The 20,000-nt window shown below is 36.1% G+C and overlaps 3 protein-coding genes and 1 pseudogene across 9 annotated transcripts in view; 2 read left to right on the plus strand and 2 right to left on the minus strand.

Moving 5' to 3' along the window:
* LOC110025342 (zinc finger protein 346-like) overlaps positions 1-3,638 on the plus strand; it is a 9,873-nt gene extending 6,235 nt beyond the window's left edge. For 3 of the 4 annotated variants that reach the window (XM_020725772.1, XM_020725775.1, XM_020725776.1), the window contains exons 5-6: positions 1,782-1,955; positions 2,954-3,638. In XM_020725772.1, coding sequence (XP_020581431.1) covers positions 1,782-1,955; positions 2,954-3,403 — 624 coding nt within the window. In that variant the 3' untranslated portion in view covers positions 3,404-3,638. The remainder of the gene's footprint in view (positions 1-1,781; positions 1,956-2,953) is intronic. The other variant, XM_020725774.1, reaches the window with a different exon arrangement.
* A 185-nt stretch (positions 3,639-3,823) lies between these two features.
* Positions 3,824-5,151, minus strand: LOC110025318 (annotated as a pseudogene).
* A 4,164-nt stretch (positions 5,152-9,315) lies between these two features.
* LOC110025439 (HVA22-like protein e) lies at positions 9,316-13,329 on the plus strand. Of its 4 annotated transcripts, none has more exons than XM_020725910.1 (5): positions 9,316-9,598; positions 9,682-9,708; positions 9,818-9,940; positions 12,116-12,338; positions 13,036-13,329. In XM_020725910.1, the coding sequence occupies exons 1-5, from the start codon at positions 9,552-9,554 to the stop codon at positions 13,063-13,065; spliced, it is 450 nt and encodes a 149-aa protein (XP_020581569.1). In that variant the 5' UTR covers positions 9,316-9,551; the 3' UTR covers positions 13,066-13,329. The 4 variants fall into 4 exon arrangements, with proteins under 4 accessions (XP_020581569.1, XP_020581570.1, XP_020581571.1 ...); XM_020725911.1 differs by having other exon boundaries at positions 13,045-13,329; XM_020725912.1 differs by having other exon boundaries at positions 12,116-12,299.
* Positions 13,330-15,519: 2,190 nt separating this feature from the next.
* LOC110025404 (sacsin) overlaps positions 15,520-20,000 on the minus strand; it is a 153,968-nt gene continuing 149,487 nt past the window's right edge. The window contains exon 13 of the mRNA XM_020725860.1: positions 15,520-16,165. Within this exon, the coding sequence (XP_020581519.1) occupies positions 15,968-16,165 (198 nt within the window). The 3' untranslated portion in view covers positions 15,520-15,967. The remainder of the gene's footprint in view (positions 16,166-20,000) is intronic.

Genomic DNA, 20,000 nt, shown 5'->3' on the forward strand with positions numbered 1-20,000 from the left:
TGGGTTCTTTCCCTTTAGCTACTTAGAAATGCGTACATGATGGTGAAATATGCAATGCTAAGGTGAGCAAAATTCAGACAGCAAGCAACTGAAAATCTTAACATCAAAGATATGGGATCTGAAAATTATAGGTTTGATCTAAGATGTGGGCTCTTACAATTCCTAGCATATTTTGTTGAATATTTGAGTAATTTTGGGTTGCTTCTTAGAATGTAGATGATATATTTTAGATAAGATTCGACCTATTGATTTTGCCCTCTTGCGACGACTTAAAATTTTTTTATGCAAGGAGTATACTACTATTGACTCTATCCAGATTCTGGAGCAAATGGCAACAAACTTGATCAAAATTTTATGATTTTGTCATATCACATGGTCGTAGCCCCCAAACTACTTGGTCAATTATTATAGTTGATCCAATGTAATTGAAGAATTCTTATGAGCTACCATGATTTGTGTCGTCCAAAGACATCTCACATGCCTAGAGTTCGAGCCTGCTAAAGAGGTTAATTTTAAGTTGGTTTTAGCTAGCAGATGGCTTTATGCTTTTTTGATTGCTTCTTATTGTTCAAAATTTATACACTTGGTCATTGGTGAACATCTGGGCTTGGACCATAATTGTAATAATAGCTCCATTGCACCTGGACTAGTTACCTAGCTAAGTAGCGTGTGGCATTCCCTTGAGATTTTTGGTTTTGATAAAAAAAAAAGGAGTGGCTGCCTGAGCAAGGAACATCTAGTTGTTGAATTGAATTATATATATTTTTCAATAAAATGGGCTAGATTTAAATGAAATTCCATCCAAACAGGATTTTACTTTTTTTGTGCTCATCATTGAGAAAAGAAGAAGAGAACTATAGTGTATTTTTTGGGGAGTTTAAGAGAACATTTTATTAAAGGTTCACTCCAATTATAATTTGTAGTAGTTTCAACCATCACTTTGGAAAATTTGGTTTAAGCGATTGTCTTTTATGTTTGAGAGTCTGGCTTTAAAAATAAACTCTTGCTATATTTTGATAATTGTACCCCTCATTAGGGTTGATGGTACCTCAAAGCAGTCGTAGGATACCCATATTTAATACTCCTTTTTCTTTTAGTACTGTAGGATAAGCATGAAGTTGGCATATAGATTGAGCAGAGACACTTTTTAGTTTTACCTGAAATTACTATGCTAAGAGTCTTGCTGACTTTGCCACGTACTTGTAGAGGTACACGCTCATTAGTGGAACAACCTGAAAGTTTGAGACACTTTTGTTAAACTCGCATTTTAAAGCGTGTAGTGAAGCAAAGCAGTGCATTGAACTTGCACATCGCCTGCCTGTGAACCACAAAGGCTAAAACAAATAGCGTGCATTACACTGCGTCATTATGTAATTCTGAATCACAAACCTAACAAGGCTCATAAGCTTGGTTTCTTTTGTGAGAGCAAATCCATGTTTTCCCCGGGCAATGGATTGAATGTTTTCTCTTATTTGATATGACTCGTTATTAATATTTTGAAATAATTCAAGATTTCTGGGACCCGTATGGCATTGCATAAGTTTCATTTAGACAGCAAACTCTAGTCAACTCTCTTTGTATTACTTTTGCAATATTCTTACAGAGCTAGTGCTTGTGATTTAACTAGTGCTTCGGGGTATAATGCATAAATATTGGTTCTTTAGCGTTGTGATATTCTATCAGAAGTAATCTTGTGTCCTTGGTTTGTGTTTCATATTGGCAAGGCTTCTAATTTCCTAGCTTCACAAGTGTAATTTCCATCTGATTCATTTTTTAATCAGAAAATAAAGTTTAAGATCCATTCAAATATTTTGGATTTGGAGGAAAAGAAGCAGAAAGTTATTGAAGGGGGTGTATCAGCTGATGCAGTAAGAGTTTGTACAGTTTGCAATGTAGTTTGCAACAGTGCTAAAGTTTTTGCCGCTCACCTTTCAGGAGAAAAACATGCTCTTAAGGTAATCTTCAAGCTTCTTATTACTTTTAAGTGTATGCTTTTTTGGGGGAAATTTACATATGTAGTATACAATTTTTCATGTATTTACACATCTCACTCAACTTTCATATTTATCTACACAGCACTTGTTGTTCTAAACCTATGCATGAAAAGGTGTGCTTCAAGTTTAAAAAGTGGCAATAGTGTTATTTTTGTTGTGGTATTAAGGATTTGAATGCTATGCGTGTAAATATGAAAGTTTAGATGTGACATATGTAAATACATAAGAATTGCGTGCTATGTATGTAAATGCCCCCTATTTTTTAGAATATATTCTTTACAATGATCCATTTTTATAAATGATTTACTATTATTTCTCAACAACATTTAGATAACTAGTGCCTGATAAAATTTTAGGGGTTTTAAAATTATATTGAATATAACATTTTAACCACCTAAATTTTAAATATAGCATTTTAACCACTGAAAGCTTTAAATATAACATTTTAGTCATCCAAAACTCACTCAAAGCCTTCACTAGTGGGTAAAAGAGGTGACTGTAATAAAAAAAGTTGTTAAACTTATATTTAAAATTTGGTTGGTTAAAATGTTATATTCAATATTTTTGTGGTTGGTTGTTATGTAAAAATCCTAAAAAATTTAAATAAAATCTGTTGATTTTTTTTCTTTATTTTTAAGTTTAATTTAGATTTGCCACATAATGCATAATGCATAATGCACAATGCATGATAATATCTCTCTAAATTCACATTATGTTTGATTGAGTGTGCTTTCACCGGTTTTTTAAATTCATAAAAATATCTTTCTAAATTTTCCTTTTCATAATTGTTCTTATTGAAAATCCACAACCTCACTTATATAATGATTTAATATGTTCATATACATTGTTCTCCAGCATGCAATATGCACATAAGCTATAATTTGTATATTATTCATACTGTCTTTATTATAATTTGTATCGTTATAATTATTCTTCGTCTGTTTGGTTTACTCGATCAGGCCCTCGGAACAAGTTATCCGACCATGGCACCAAAAGTTATGGCCCATATAAAAAAAACAAGCTACGCCAAGAAGTCAGCATTTCAAACCTTTACATGTGAAGTCTGTAAGATAGACTGCAACGGCCAACAAACCCTATACACTCACAAAATGGGCAAAAAACACAAGGCAAATCTGCAAAATTTGCAGGAAAAAACCACCCCAAAGCCATCTGCAGCTTCTGCTGGCCATAATGAAACTGCAAATCTGGAATCACTGAAGAAAAAACCTTCAGGTAAAGAGGGTGTGCAGGTCGAGAGGGAAAAGGTTGTTCAAGGAGGTGATGCTGAAGAATCCATAATGATTTGCAATCTTTGTGACATTGCTTGCAACAGTAAAGCCGTATATGAGTTGCATGTTAACGGGAGGAAACATCTTTCCATGATTAAGAAGCAGGAGACTCGAGTTTGACCCAGTTTGCTTGTCGCCGAAAGTTCACGGTCACTAATGGTTAGTACTTACTAAGGCGGTTCACTATCTATGGAGTTTTATAGGCATCTCAAGTGCAACGGTCACTAATGCTTTTTTCCACCTTTTTTGTAGGATTATTTTCCATTATGTTTACATCAGGGTTTGATTTGTATCAGAAAATATTTATGTATTTTTGCTGGTTTAAATAATAGTATTTTGGGGGGATTTACATACATATCACCCAATTCGTATGTGTTAGATATCTAACACTTAACCTTTTAATATTTAACAACATATTACAAATATAATAAAATTTATATCTTTTTTTTCATATATCTTGATATGATTGTGAATACTTAGATGTCAGATATATAACTATACATCAGAATTGTTTTATATTTATGTAAATCCCCCAGTTCTTTAATCTATATATGTTGGTTGATGGACATTGTCCTTGGCCAAGCTCACTTGAAATAAGCAGTTCTTGATTACTTTGATGAATATCTGCTCGAATTTTGTTAATAATTGTGTTAAATTAGCTTGTTTTATTAGTGATTTTTTGTTGTTGTTGTATTGTTTGCTATCGTGATGAGAATTTCTAAGAAAATGGCCACTTGCTTGGCTAGTGATCAAAGCCTCCAACTTAAAATTATCACCTCTAGACAAAAACATCATACACATTGGCGGATTAATCTTCCCCACCGCCATCATCGACGCCGGCGACGACCAAACCCCATCTCCACATATCATCCCCGCCGCCGCGGCCGCCGCCGCCGCTGCATACATCTCCCGTCTCCTCTTATCCCTTCTCTCCCAAATCAACATTATATAACACTCCCCACACACATATCAATCGTAATATACGACCCCAAATAGAACGGCACCGCCATCCCCATTGCGCTCGGCACATACACCCAAAACCACCACTTTTTATATCTCGCCATCTCCTTCACTTCATTAATGGTCACTGAGAAGATAAAGTATGCGAAGCAGAAGCTTATACAGTTCTTAAGAGCAGATATCCCATTTACTCCCAGTAAAGCTATGCCCCGATATACTTTGGCGTAGGGCGCAGGGTACTCTGCCCCATCTGCGCCTAAAGGAAAGGCCTTGTAGAATAACCAGAAGATCGCCGGAGCTATTACGCACCCCATGGCCGTGCCGATTGCTTGACTGATAAACACGGATCGAGGAGAAGCTAGAGTTAGATGCCCTGTTTTGAACTCCTGCATTAGATCCGAAGCCGTGGAGACAACACTCATCATGATTCCGCAGGCCGCGAGACCGGCGAGAACTCCGCCGTATTCTTCTCCCACTCATACGCCGAAGATGAAAATTGAGGTTTTTCCGTAACTGGAGGCGAGGGACCAGTCGGTTAAACCGCAGCCATAGGCGTTGCAGAAGGCGAGGAGAGGGGCGATGAGATAAGCGACGAGCATGTGGTGTTGTTTGAGTTGGGGGAATATGAATGGAACCGTGAAGATTGAGAAGATGGCGAGGAGAATGTAGCCGCCGGAAAGAATGGAGTTTGGGATATCGTTTTTGAGGAAGAGGGTGGTGCGGCGGCGGTCGTAGAAGGTCATGGCAGTGGATTAAGTATTTTAAATAGACTGTAATAACAATACTCTGAAAACATTTTACATTGTTCTTACTTTTCAGCAAATCAAACAATATGTGTAGCATTTAGTTATGTGTATACGGTATCTGACCGTCTTTTTGCTTTTTTGGATATATTGCCAACCCAGAGACACCCGATCTGTTATTATTTTGTTTTGGCATGCTTTACTTTCCTTATGCAATGAGTTTGCTTTTTCGTTGTTATCTGATTGTAGTTGGTCTCGGAACTTTGCGCTATAATATAGGCTCTTTAAGGACCCTAATAGTATAATTAACTTTTGTACAAAAATCCTAATACATAACGTGGTAAAATTGGTTACATTACCCCAGGTCTTTTTGCTTTTTTGGGATATATTGATGACCCAGAGACACCCGTCTGTTATTATTTTGTTTTGGCATGCTTTACTTGTGCAGTGTGTTTGCTTTTTTGTGGTTATTTGATTGTAATTGGTATGGGAACTTTGCGCTATAATTCAGTCTCTTTAAGGACCCTAACAATATAATTAACTTTTCTACAAAAATTCTAATACATAATAATGTGGTAAAATTGGTTTCAAGGTAAAATTGGTTACATTACCCCAGGTTGTCCGCCCCGGTCGACCCCGCGGGTCGAACAACCAACCACTTGCATAGTGTGTGTTTTACATGTGTATTAGTATTGATTGCATGACCTTGCATCAACACATTCATTACTTGCACTCTTTTCATGCACCTTTAAGCACATGCCCTATGCTCATGACAAGTATTTGTGCCTCCTAGTGGCACATTTATCTACTTTGTGGCATCCTTATGTCACTTAGCACCATGTCACGAGTGGTTCACACTTACACTTGTGCGCTTTCACATTATTTGCTTGCATGGTATGTTGCATGTTTGAATTGCATGCTTGAAGTTGTGTGCATTTGGATTTGTGTTCTCATGCACTTATCTCACACATTCACATCATGTGATCGGATGACTTGCACATCAAGCTTACTCGTTTTGTAATTCTCCCCAATAAAAAATACTTAACCTTCTTTTCTTACGACATTGCATCGAAGTGTCATAGGTCTCCCTTGGGTCACTGCCTTCAAGATACATCTACTCTCCGAATTACTATTTCATTGCCTCCACGAAACACCCACCCTCCGGGTCACTACCTCCACGACACACTCACTCTCCGAGTCACTGCCTCCACGACACACCCACTCTCCGAGTCACTGCCTCTATGACACACCCACCCCTTTGGGTCACTTCCTTTACGACAAACCCATCATTCAGGTCATAGCCTCCATAATGCACCCATCCCGCGGGTCACTGTTTACATGACACACCCATTCTAGGGTCGCTGCCTCTATGGCATGCCCACTTTCGAGTCACTACATACCATACACACTCAACCTTTCATATCAATGTATTCATGACACACCCATTCTACGGGCCGCTACCCCTACGATACACCCACCTTTTTGGGTTACTGACTCAACAAGGCACTCATCCTTCGGGCCGCTGCCTCCATGACATATCAACTCTTCGGGCCACTGCCCCCACGACACACCCATCTTTAGGGTCGTTGCCTCCACAACACACCCACCCTTTTGAGTCACTGCCTCCACGACACACCCATTTCGGGTCACTGCCGCCCATCGTCGTCCTCCGCCTACCACTCGCCTCCCAAATAAATTATTACCTTATTTTTAATCTACTTCAAACCGAACAAAAAAATATAAAGTCATGTAGTTATTTTATAGTGAACAAAATAACTATTAAGTATTTCAAATACATTGTAATAACAATACTTTTCAAACTTATTATATTGTACTTCATTTTCAGCAAATCAAACAACCCCTTAACGTATAGCCTTTAGGACTATGTATGTGTATGTAGTGTCAAACAATTCTTTTACTTTTTTGGGATATATTGCCCACCTAGAGGCACCTGACTTGTTATTAATTTTGTTTTGGCTTGCTTTACTTTCCTTGTGTAGTGTGTTTGTTTTTTTGTCGTTATTTGATTGTACTTGATTTGAGAACTTTGCTCTATAATTTAGGCTTTTTATAGACCATAACATTATCATTAACTTTTCTAATCATTTGAGATTAGATTCCAAAAATTTCAATGTTTAACTATGTTATGGGTCTAAAAGTAAGGAAGGACATATTTTTAATTTTTGAAAATCATAAATATATATCTCTTTACTATTCTATAAGTTGATTTTACTATAAATTGAATATTTATCACTTTTGTAATGAACTCCTATAAAATTTTAATCCTATTTTAAATCCCAAATGTTTAAATCAACAATTAGGTCATCTTTATAATTTACATTTTTCCCCCAATTGTCTTAATAAAAGATTACGATTAATCAAAATTTTAGAATTAAAGTATTTTAAAAATTTCAAACCTGCACTTTACTTTTATGCATTGTTTTCAGGCCAATTTTAAAATAATTTGCATGACATAGCCTTCACCCCATTCATATTAATAGGGCTTCTACATTTAAGATTGTGGTATATAACTGCATCACACTTGCATGTCCTAAGGAGAAGCCCCCGTGTTTCTATAACCTGCCTGACCCAACATAAATTTCTACTTAGGTGGTTTATTTAGTGTGATTAGGGTGTCAGATGCCTCCTCGGCCTAGACAAGAAGCAAGTCCTTTGTTGAGTGTGTTTTCAGCTTTATAACTGGACCTTTCTTTTCTCTTCCTTCCGGTGGCATGTTCGCCATTTATTTGGCGAGTGCAAGTTTCACCTCTGTGAGCTCTACCTTGATAGGTCAAAGGACTTAGAGTTTTCTTCTTTTAACCTTAGGACTAATGAGATTCCCTTGGATGATGAAATTCACAGATTGTTGATAAGGAGTCTCTGGTTGTGTTGGATCGACTACCTTCACGACCATGTAGACTTAAGGTCTTAGTAGCTTGAGATGATGAATCTATGATATCTCGATCTGACTATCTCTACAATATTATGATTACTCCACCTCTCCTTTTCCTGAGCCCTTTTGAGCCATGTCGTCTTTTGTGACTTCCTTGATGTCATTTTCTAAGGCCTATTGCGAATAGACCGCTGCCATTTGGGATATAGTGATTCGCCCTTTTGCCCTTATAGCCCGGTTAGACCCTGGAAGCATAGTGTGGACTCTATGGGTCGACTTGATTATTTCGTAGACCTTGTATGCTTATGAGCCCCTATTTATTTGGTGATGCTAAAGTCTGGCTTGATGAAAATGATGTAGATGATTTATATCTAAATCTATAATTAGAGATTAGAAATCCCATTATGTGAAGCTACTTAAACTATCAAATGAGTGAAGTATTATGAGTTAATATGCACCATAGAGCTTGAAACAATATGCAATGCATGAAAAAACATATAGATAACTTCTATTCTATAAGAATTAGCGCATGAAAATATCACTAATTTAATATGTCCTTATGATGTCTTCGTGCCAAACTTCTATTCCATAATAGTTGGTGGTAGAAAGCATCATTAATTTAATTTGTTGATATAATAATTTCATTGCATATAGAAGCTAAACAAATTAAACATTTGAGAGAAAAGATGGTACATAAAAAAGTTGCAACAATATGAAATGAAAAAAAAACAAAATGCATAGTGAAAAAAATAGTTATAAATATTTGATGCATTTGTTTTATCTCTTTAAATTATTCATGGAATTTAATAGCATTTGGAAGATTAACCCACTTGTGATATCATGTGTTATGTCTTAATTAGTGCTCTTGGATGTTATTGCAGTGATATTGACTTTGATTATCTAAACATCACGTCACCTTTAAACTAGTTTCATAAATCCTCTTATACCATCATTTCCAAATAAATCCATTTTTTATTAAATGAAACTTAACATCATGGGAAGGATGGTTTCACCACGAGAAGAAAAAAACAACGTGGTATGCAAAATAAGCCAATGAGATGAAAGCAATCCGCGGGCTTTGCATGGGTAGCTTCTAAGGGAGGAAAATGATGTTAGAGACGGGAAATTAAAAAATCGAGTTTTATGGTCGAACACGATCATACAGTGGACAAATATTTCCTCACGTCGTATGTGCAATATTTACCATTTTTGAAAATTTAAGTTTTAATGATAGAATTTATAAAATTTTTTCTAAAAGATATAAATATCATTAAACTAATGAAACTTTTTCTATTATCTTTTACTATTTTTTTTTAAGAATATGTTCATGCATCAATATCTTAAATCAAACTTTTAAAAAGTTACAAAAGAAGCCACGCGCATTACAAGTGTCGGCGGTAACGACAGTCGGCTCTGTGCGACGCCGCCACCTGTGCCCCCCCCCCCCCTGCCTCTAGCCGACCTCATCGCTTCTCTTCATCGTCAACATTCCCTTCAATGCGAATCCGCCACCTGCCACGGCTGACCTCATCGCTCCTCTTCCCCTTTCAACCTTCCTCCCTTTTAAATCTCTCCATGCTCTCAAATCCTTCTTATCCCTCTCTTTTCCTCGCTAAAACCTTTCACTCGCCGGCCCCTTTTGTTCTTCATCAAGGAGCAAGATATACGAATCATGGCGCAACTATGGACGATCCTTACGCAACTCTACGCGATTGCAGGGTAATCCGATTTGTCCTCTTTATTTTGCCCTAATTTATACTTGCTCTGGACTGACCGCTTACGGTTTTGCACCTAATTCGCAGGCCCTGCGTTATGCTATTATACCCTTTGTGAGTGGAATTAATTAATTATACTTTCTGATTTCGTATAGAAGAAGAAGATTTCGTTTGGTTGGAATGTTTTTGATGGTTGGATTATGATGGTGGTGGATGGATGCAGGTATGCGTCGGTTGAGGCGATAGAGAGTCCATCGAAGGTGGATGATGAGCAGTGGCTGGCTTACTGGATCATCTACTCCTTCCTGACCTTGTTTGAGATGGTTGCAGAGCCCTTGCTGGCATGGTATTTGTCTTTTTGCCTCTAATCTCTTTGTTTGCTCACTATTTAGCTAATTAAGAGAAATTGGACTGCTTGTTTGTGTTTGCATCAAGAGCTTAGTAGGCATCATTATGGACTGCTCAGCTAAAACTCTCTGTATTTTTTGGATGTCATTGATTTTGGGTTTTTCCTCAAGTGAACTTGTAAATTTTAAAACAACAAGACTTACATACATACCACTCATTTCCTGTGTATTTACATATCGAACACCTAAATTGTGGATTTTTACATGCATTCCACCTCGCCTAGGCATGAAAAGGTGTATTTCACTTTTTAAAAGTTAAAAATGATGGCATTTTTTGTGATACTAAAGATTTGAGGGCTATAAATATAAAAAGCTCAAAGTTTAGGTGTTAGATATGTAAATTCATAATAATTGGGTGGTATATATGTAATTTCTTCAAACAACAAACAAGTCTAGGTGCACATGCAATGTTTGATCATCTAATTCACTATATGATTATATCAATGTCATCATGAGATGATCAAAAATCATATGCATGCTACTTAAAATTCTAATAGTTTTGAGATTGATGAGCCTAATGATAATATTTAATATCTTAATAAAGCTATTAGACTTTATCAATTTATGAAGGAAGGTAATCTTTTTAAATGTTATCAATGATTGATTATCCAAATGACATTGATCCTGCTTTATTGGCAGGAATATTATTTATAAATTTAATTTTAAATTTGAGTCTAGATAAACTCAATAAACATTAAGAAAACTTACTATCCCATTTGAAATAATGACAATGCAAACAATTAAATAAATCAAAAAGAAATTAAAATTTTAACATGAAAGTGCTTTAGAATTTTAGAAAATATAAGGTAGATGTATGTCTTAAATTGCATCGTATGCTCTTAATTATAAAAATCTCTGTTCTTTTGGATTATTTGTTTGATTTCTCTCGTAATATAATTCATATTGAATGACTTGCTTCTTATCAAATTTTGCATTAGCTTAGCATTTGGTTATCTATAAGTCACCTTTTTTGATTTGATATGTATCCCCCATGCCATCATATCTAATTGCTTTTACATAGCATCAAAAACTTTCATATTTTCTTTTTTCACATCAAAACTTTTATAGTTTCAAATATAATATAAAAAGTAGCATTCATTATCATCTTTTAATAGTGAAATTCATCTTTTCATGCGTAGGTAAAGTGCTGCGTGTGTAAAAATGAAACTTTGTATGTGAGATATGTAAATACATAAGAATTGAGTGCTATGCATGTAATCTTCCCTATTTTATATGGCACTCTAGCATCATCCTTACATTAGCATGTCTAGGGGGGAGGTTTATAAATTTTTTTTATGGGTAATACCCGTGGGTACTACCTATGTGGTGTGTTCCTGCAATATTCATATTTAGATCAGGAAAGTAAACTTTTAACCTCTAATAGCCTAATACATAAGGTACTGAAAAAGTGGAGGTTTGGGATAATGACTTTTTGGCGAACATGAAGTTCTTTGAAGCTAGCTCACAATCTCCAAAATCACCAAAATGAGTCCCTATAGCTGAAAGCTATTAAAAATGATGGGACCCAAACCAAGAGGATGCACCACAGAATAAGGTCCACATTTGGCATCTAGTAGGGGTGGTGAATACATACAAATATATTGTTGAAAATATGATTGGGAGTTAACTCATTTTCATTGTAGAAAGATTTAGGGAATGTCGAAAATATATTGTTAAAAGATGTTTTGAGTATTTTTAAAAACAACTTTCTCAAGCAAATGCTATTTTTGCTTATTGGAAAATGAAAAACAGAAAATGGCTTCGGGGATTGCTTTTTGAGTGTTAGAAAAGATATATTTTTGCCCATCAAGTATTATTTCTCGGGGCATTTACGGACATACCATCCAATTCCTATGTATTTACATATCTACAATCAAAAGATATACTTTTTGTATTTATACCGCCGTAATATTTCAAATCACATAAAAAAATACCATCATTTTAATTTTTAAAAGTGTAATACACATCATGCATATGTAAAGATTAAAGTTTAAGAGTTAAATATGTAAATATATAGAAATTGAATGGTATGGATGTACATTTTATTTATTACTAGTACCTTAATAAAATATCATATGTTTTCTAACACTATGATTATTCAATTGGCTTTGAAGGATACCCATCTGGTACCCGATAAAATTCATGTTTGTGACATGGCTGGTACTTCCTCAGCTGAGGGGATCAGCCTTCATTTACAACAAGGTTGTGAGGGAGCAGCTGAGACGGTATGGATATGGTCCATATGCAGCACAAAAGAAGGCAGAGAAGGAAGTTAGTAATCTCTCCTCACCCAATAAGGTTAGGAACAAATTTCTTCGGCTTGCTCGCTCAAAGAAGGTGATCCATTCTTAGTGTCTTTCTCTTTTTTTTTTTTTTTTTATTAATTTACATTTTTAAAGTGCTTGATGATTCAATAAGCCAAGTCCAAACCAGCTCCAACTCCTTTGTTAGCCTGTGGGCTGAGCTAAATGAGCTAACGAATCTAATTTAAACCAGCTTAACTTGTTGAAGCTCGCGAGCTAACGAAGCTCTCAGCTCATGAGCTAACAAGCCTAACAACTAGCTTCTTATTGGCTATTTTAAAAATATGTAATATATATATTAAAATCTAAGTTTTCTTTTTAAATTTTTAAAAAGTTTATAATTTTATTTTATCACTACGGGATTTCTTATTGTTTATATACTAATTATCCATTCTATTAAACCGGTTCCTTACTTTTAGAATTAAGCTCGAGTTGGAACTCGATGAATCAATCAAACCTAAACCGTAACCGCAACAAGTTTGCACTCCTAGATTGTAGCTATCTAGTTTGCAATAACTTCTTTTTCTATTTTCTTACAGTTTTTTCTAATCCAATTTATTAGAATGCAGCAAAAAATAATAACAATAATAAAAAAAAGCCTTTTGTCAGTTTTTTTAAGCCCCACCGGTTATCAGTAGTGTTCAGAATGGATTATCTTAAAGCTATCATCACATTTTAGCAGAATCATTCATACAAAGATAAATCTAATGGCAAAAATTTCAAATGCTTAGAAAATGCAGGTGGAGCAGGAGCGCTCATAGGAATGAACATACCTTGGAAGTGATGGGAGACTGCTCTGTGAATTTATTTTGTATGACATAGCATAAAGTTAAAAGAATAAGCCATATTAAGAAGATGGACGCTCTAATGTGACTCTTATGTTGTATGTTTTTTTTTTTTTGGGGTGAGTTCTTGCTTTTGTAATTATGTGAGTTTTTTTTTTTTTCTTTTGGGGTTTGGATAATGATTAGTGGTGTGTGTTCTACTTCTAAAGTATAATGAACCCTTTTATTTGTCTTTCCACATGTTAATGAGTAATAACAATTGTATCAAAAAACATGAGCACACAAAAAAATTAGTAACATAATTGTTGATTTGAACTATTTTATCACTTTTAGATTATGAAATTAAGAACATGTAATTATATTTAATATGTTGTATATGATAATTATGAAAAAAGTGAATTTTTTGATGGTTTACATATGTGCAAACTAAATAATAAATATCTAAAAGGAAAATTTACATCCATATCACATAATTCGTATGTATTTACTAGGGGTGTAAAGGAGCCGAGTAGAGCTTGTGAATCAAGCTTTTCAAGCGATGAGCTCGAGCTCAAACTTGAGCTCAAACTTGAGAATCAAGGCCTTGTAATTACCAGACAATTTCTCTCATGTATTTCTTTGTTTATGATGTCCTCGGCAGAGAGAAAACACTGGCCAAAATTTTGTTCTGTACCTGTATGAGAGTTGAACATTCTTCTCAAAGTCCTTGATAATTATCTGACATTACCACCAAACTTGATAAGTAACTCTCTGAGGCAATGGAAAGAGATTTTTCATCTGTTAGTAATCAAAAAATTATTTATTAACGACATGACAACATAGCCTATAACCTAATTTTTGGATTTTTTTAAACCTATGCGCGGGTACATAGACTCCTGAGTATATTAATAAGAAGGGAGGAGGAAACATGAGGGGTTATTTTTCTAACACACTCAATTTTGCACTCCTCAAAAAGCTAAATCACATTTATGGCCATTATTTAAGATCTCTCTCAAATTATATGAGTTCATGAATTATACGGGATTTAACGTCACAAAAGGATTCAACTCCTAAAAGGTGTGGTAAGCGTAGATCTCATTATCAAAACCAGTCTAGAGATCCTCTATTTCAAGGAGAAACGAGAAGAACGATGGATTGTATCAAAAAGTTTATGACGCTATATTCCGAGTTGTTAACTATAAGGATAGAAGAAGTAGGGTAAGTGGTATCGAAAACATATATAAAAAACTATATGAGAAGCCATACAAGCCCATCAGGCTCAATGGTACAAAAACAAAAACAAAAACAATAGAGAGATCAACCACTTTGAAAAGAGCCACCTTGAGTTTGGGTAAGGAGAGCCCCAAGTTCGGAATACGAGTTAAGTACTGGGAGAATATGATGACACACCGTACATTCTTGGAGAAAAGACGTCTGATTCCTCATAAGATGAAGGAAGAAGAACATAGAGGAGGAGATTACCAAAGTATGTCTTCTCCCGATAAATCATTGAAGCATAACCCTCCAAAAGGTTCAAAATTCTCTCTATGGGCTCTTATAAAGAAAGAATCGTTCCTACAAATCATATAGCCTCTTTCAAATCAACATGCTATCTGCTACGAATAAACACCTTATTCCTCACAAGGCTCAAGGAGTCAACTTTGTGCTAGTTTAATAACTTGTTAGTTAATGTTATCACCCCTTTTGTAAGTTTAAATGAATATTCATAGCTCAATTCGTTAGCGCTCAAAAGCCACAGATGAACTGTCAAACTCAGCTAAGAATCCAACAAGCTCCATTGAAAGAAGAGACCTATGGAGTCAACTCGCTACTGAAAACTTGGGAAGAAGCAAACAAACAATAAACTCCTATGGCAAATTTCATAGCGGGTGATGCTCTAACCACTTACAATGCCATCTTTGGCAGACGACTCGTTAGTGTGTTCAAGGCGACACTTCCACCTATCACATGATTGTTAAGTTCCCTAGAGGAGGAGATCATCACCCTTCGGGGAGACTTGTTCCAATCTCACACATGCTACTTATGGACACTAGGGAACTTACAAAAGAATTCTCTCAAACTCAAAGCCCATAAAGAGATCAGTTTGGAGACCATCAAAGCCACTAAGCAGTGTCTGTCTTTGAAGGCAAATGTGAACACCTTTCAAATCAGCTTCAACTTACATCTTGAGCAGGAGCATTTGATCTCAAGTCTCAACTTTAAGGAAGCACCACGATGTATTTTTATGAATTACAGACAAGATGCCAGGAGTTTATCAACGTCGCTTTTCCATCAACTCAACCTCAACCCCAACGCTAGACCCGCCAAGCAAAAAATGAGTTTAGGTGTTAGATATGTAAATACATAGGTATTGATTATTACATATGCAAATCTTCCAAAAATACGATGTATACGACAAATTTCATTCACAAAAAAACATCGCATGCCCCACATGAGCTTTAACAAACTCATCCTCATACAAATTTGCATCAAACTAATCTTATACACATTCTTTATATGAAATATTAAATGTAACAGCCACTAAATCTAGTTATTATGAAAAAAAATGCAGCTTGGCATAATAATTAACATCATAAGCCTGCAAATTTGAAGACCCATGCTTCATCATCCAAGAACATGCACTATAATAAATGGAGTCTTTACAGTTTTATTTCTGAAATCAGAAATAGCTCTTACAACTACATCTTTCTAAGTGTAATGTACATACCTTGAGAATTCTTCTGTAAAATCTGTTCCTTTCCTTTCATATTTCTCTACATGTGCAGCTCCTTTTTCCTTAAATCTTCAATCAACCATAAAAAATATCATATACATATGTATATAAATATATATATCTATATATATACATACATATATATTTATCATGGTGAAATTCTCATCATGGGCGGAAAATTTTCAGCTTTTCTGAGATGGAGCGGCGGCAGAAAGGACAACGGTGAATTTCAGAACAGCATCTATGGCAGAGGACGTGGCCACAAGGAACAACGGCGGTGTCAACTTCAGAACTGAAGCAAACACGGCAGGACCATGCTGCTTTTGCTGCATCAGCTTCTTTGGCCGCTTTTTCTGCCTTCTCCTGCAGTTCAAAGAAAAGAATCAGATGGAAAAATGTTTTAGAAATCCATGATTATTTTGAAGAATTTGAAGGTGGTTAAGGAGTCTAAAATTAATAGGACACACCACTCAATTCATATGTATTACATATCTAACACCTAATTTTTAATTTTAAAAGTTAAAATGGTGGTATTTTTTATGTGATATGAAAGATTTGGGTGGTATAAATGTAAAAAGCAAAAGTTTTAAGTGTTAGAAATGTAAATACATAGGAATTTGTTGGTTTGTATGTAAATATCACAAATTAATCATGATTGATAACCATACATCAATCTATTGATGTTAACATTCCAGAAAAAAAAAAAAAGAGCAAATATACTGAGAGAAATCTTTCAAGGTAGCATTGATAAAAATGCAGATTTATGGATTGCAATTACTGTCTTTTTCAGGGTATTTACATACATACCACTTAATTCCTATGTATTTACATACCAAACACGTAAACTTTACTTTTTATATTTATATCACCTAAATCTTTCATATCCTTGTAGCACATAGAAAATACCACTATTTAACTTTTAAAAAGTGTAATACACCTTGGCAAATATGTAAAAATTGAAGTTTAGGTGTTAGATATTTAGGTGTTAGATATGTAAATAAAATAAATAGAAATTGAATGGTATGTATGTAAATCTTCCCTTAGAAAAGCTAATCAATCATACAAGAAATTAACAAACTCGTTTTAAATTATTTCATACCAATAAATAATCAACAAAAGAGAGGTTATCAATGGGCATGCACCACCACAACCCCGACGAAATTTATCATTACTCTGATTTGTCATATTTGATTAAGAACTCTATGATTTATTCATTTTATTTAATTTAAAGGTTTAATTATTATGATTCAAGTTTTAATTGTATATAAAAACTTGTCTCCATCATTAGCTTTATTTGCGGCGCTTCCTTTCATAATGTTTCTTTACTGAGTGTAGTTGAGTGTCACAAGCTATGCTAATTCTAGTCCACACATGCTATTTCACAGCTTACCATACTACCTTTGGTCCTTTTTTTTTTCCTGATCTTTTCCTTTCTATTTTGATCACATTAATTTTAATCCCCATATGGGTGCATCTCTTGCATTTATTGTAAGCGCCTAACCAAATAACAACATTTACATACAAACCACAGCCGTGAGACGTACATCACCAAGGCACAACAAATCGCGCATCTGCCAACCTAAGCCAATTCGGTCCCGACAAAGGAGGCACTGATACTTGAAGCGTGGACACCTTGCGGGCAGCAACACATGATCTGTCCAAAGCCATCACCAAAAGAGGGAGGCACGGCGATAGGACAACGAAGTTACAGTGAACGGAAGAGCAAAAGCTGATAGGGGGATCAACGGTACCCCCGTCCAAGTTGAGCAGAGGGCAGAAATACGAAATGCGAACTCTCTGCTTCGAGCCCGAGGAAAGGACGAGCCTGCGCCCAACATCCTTCAAAACGACGAAGGACCACGAGAGAACACGGCGGTTGTTTTTCCCTCAAGTTATAAGGAGAATCGTGATGGTACATGTGACCGCCCCTTTATTAAGAATGCAAGCAGGAAAAACGGGAAAACAACACTCTTTTTCTCTGAGTCAGAAATTTCAGTGGGGACACCTACCTATGGAAGTTATCAGGAAAAAAATTGATGACCTCAAATTAACAGGAAAGAGAAAGTAGGACTCAGGGATGGAAGACATGTTTTGATTTTGTTAACCGTGTCTGAAAATTACACTCGGATTTTCTCCAAAAAAATATCTTAACATTGCTGACAAACCGATGAAGCTACTCAAGTGGTCACCCCAATCATGAACCTCCTATTGTACCGGTCTGGTTTAGTCTACCTGGTCTCAAGCTGCACTTTTTTCATCATCAGCTTCTTTACTTTATTGGTGCCATACTTGGGGATCCTATGAAGCTAGATCTACCCACTTTCAACCTTACCAGACCTTTTGTGGCCAGAATACTTGTGGAAAGAGATAGTACTTTGCCTGATGTTACTGAAGTTTAGTTGGGCACAACACATAATGAATATTGTCAACAAATCGACATGGAGCATAGACCTTATTGTTCTCATTGTAAGATGTTTGGGCATACCCTTGATAAATGCCATAAGCTTCATCCTAATTTAAAATATAAAGATCAAGTGAATAAGGATGTATCTAAAGATATATCTGTTCCATATGGAGAGAAAACTACAACAGGACATGATTTGGTGTCTGATTATATTGCCCCTTTCAACCCTCCCCCTGGAAATACTGTTTCTGCGATCGGTGAGAAGCTGGATGGCCCTGCTGAGCAACCTACACTTTCAAACCCTATTGAAAATAATAATGAAGGACCCCTACCTACACAGACTGATAATCAGAAGAACCTTGCAGCTCCTCATCTCCAGGAAGTATTAGGGTAGATGCGACAACTCTTACCTCACATACACTTGTGGGCACAACTGTTGGCAATCTTTCTACTGCAGTACTACCACCTCATCCAAATGAGCAACAATCTTCGGATGAAGAATGACAGGTCTACACGTCCAGAAGGAAGAAGAAAAATGGAGATCTGCTTGAGCTAAGAAATCTAATGGATGGTACTCTGGTTACTTCGGGCAATAGTACACACCTGACCAATCTGTTAGCTGGTTCCTTTCCGAAAACTAGAGGCAGAGACAAAACTAAAGTGGGTCGACCTGGTTGATCTTATATGTACCACCTACTTTTGGGTTTTAAGTTTCTTTTCTTTTCTTTTTGTGTGTGTTGTACCCTATGGGTTGGGTGCCTATTTGGGTCCACTCATACAACCTATCTGTACCCTTTTCTCTTCAATAAATTTGCCTAGGTTTATATATATATATATATATAATAATTTAATATATGACATCTTCTCCCGTGCTCGGCTTTGCTAGGGTTTTGTCTCATGGCGAACCCTAGCGTCTGTTACGGCGTCTTAACGCATCGTTACACTTGAAGATCCTTTCCTCTGGTCTGTCTCGCTGCATTTGCCCCGCAGTCATTCGCCGTCATCGCCGTTTGGAAGGTTTGTTCTGTTCTCGCCACAGTCCTCCGTCGTCGCCGTCGCAGTTTCCGATTTCGTTCTCGCCGCAGTCCTTCGTCCCTGTTTGGAAGGTCTGTTTCTCTCACGGTCCTTCATCATTTTGAAGGACATCGGGCGCAGACTCGTCCTTTCCTCAGGCTCGAAGCAGAGAGTTCGTATTTCATATTTCCGCCCTCTGCTCGACTTGGACGGGGGTACCGTTGATCCCTATTTCGGCTTTTGCTCTTCCGTTCACTGTTACTTAGCTGTCCTATCACCGCGCCTCCCTATTTTGGTGATGGCTTTGGACAGATCGTATGCTGCTGCCCTTGCGGGTGTCCACGCTTCAGGTACTCCTAAATCGTGCTTTTTCCCTCATTCGTTTGAGTTGGCGGAAGAAATCAAGAAACCTGATAGAAAGAATGAGAATTCAACAATCTTTTTTACGAATTTGGTCGGGAAATTTCTTTATAACCATCCTAAAATGGAGTTTATTCGGAAGGAATTTGAGCTTACACACCTTGTTAGGAAGTGAAAAATTGGACTTTTAGATGCAAGGAACATCTTTATTCAACTTAATAAAGAAGAGAATTACATACATTTATTTACTAAAGATTAATCTGGATTGATAACTGAGCTATGAAGATTTTGAAATGGTCGATGGATTTTGACCCATAGACGAACCACCAATTATTCCGGTTTGAATCTGTCTTCCTGGTCTGAAATTTCATTATTTTACTAAAAAAACGTTGTATACTATTGCCTCAGCCTATGATAAAC

This window comes from Phalaenopsis equestris, unplaced genomic scaffold (genome assembly GCF_001263595.1).
Source record: "Phalaenopsis equestris unplaced genomic scaffold, ASM126359v1 Scaffold000297, whole genome shotgun sequence".
Lineage (NCBI taxonomy): Eukaryota > Viridiplantae > Streptophyta > Magnoliopsida > Asparagales > Orchidaceae > Phalaenopsis > Phalaenopsis equestris.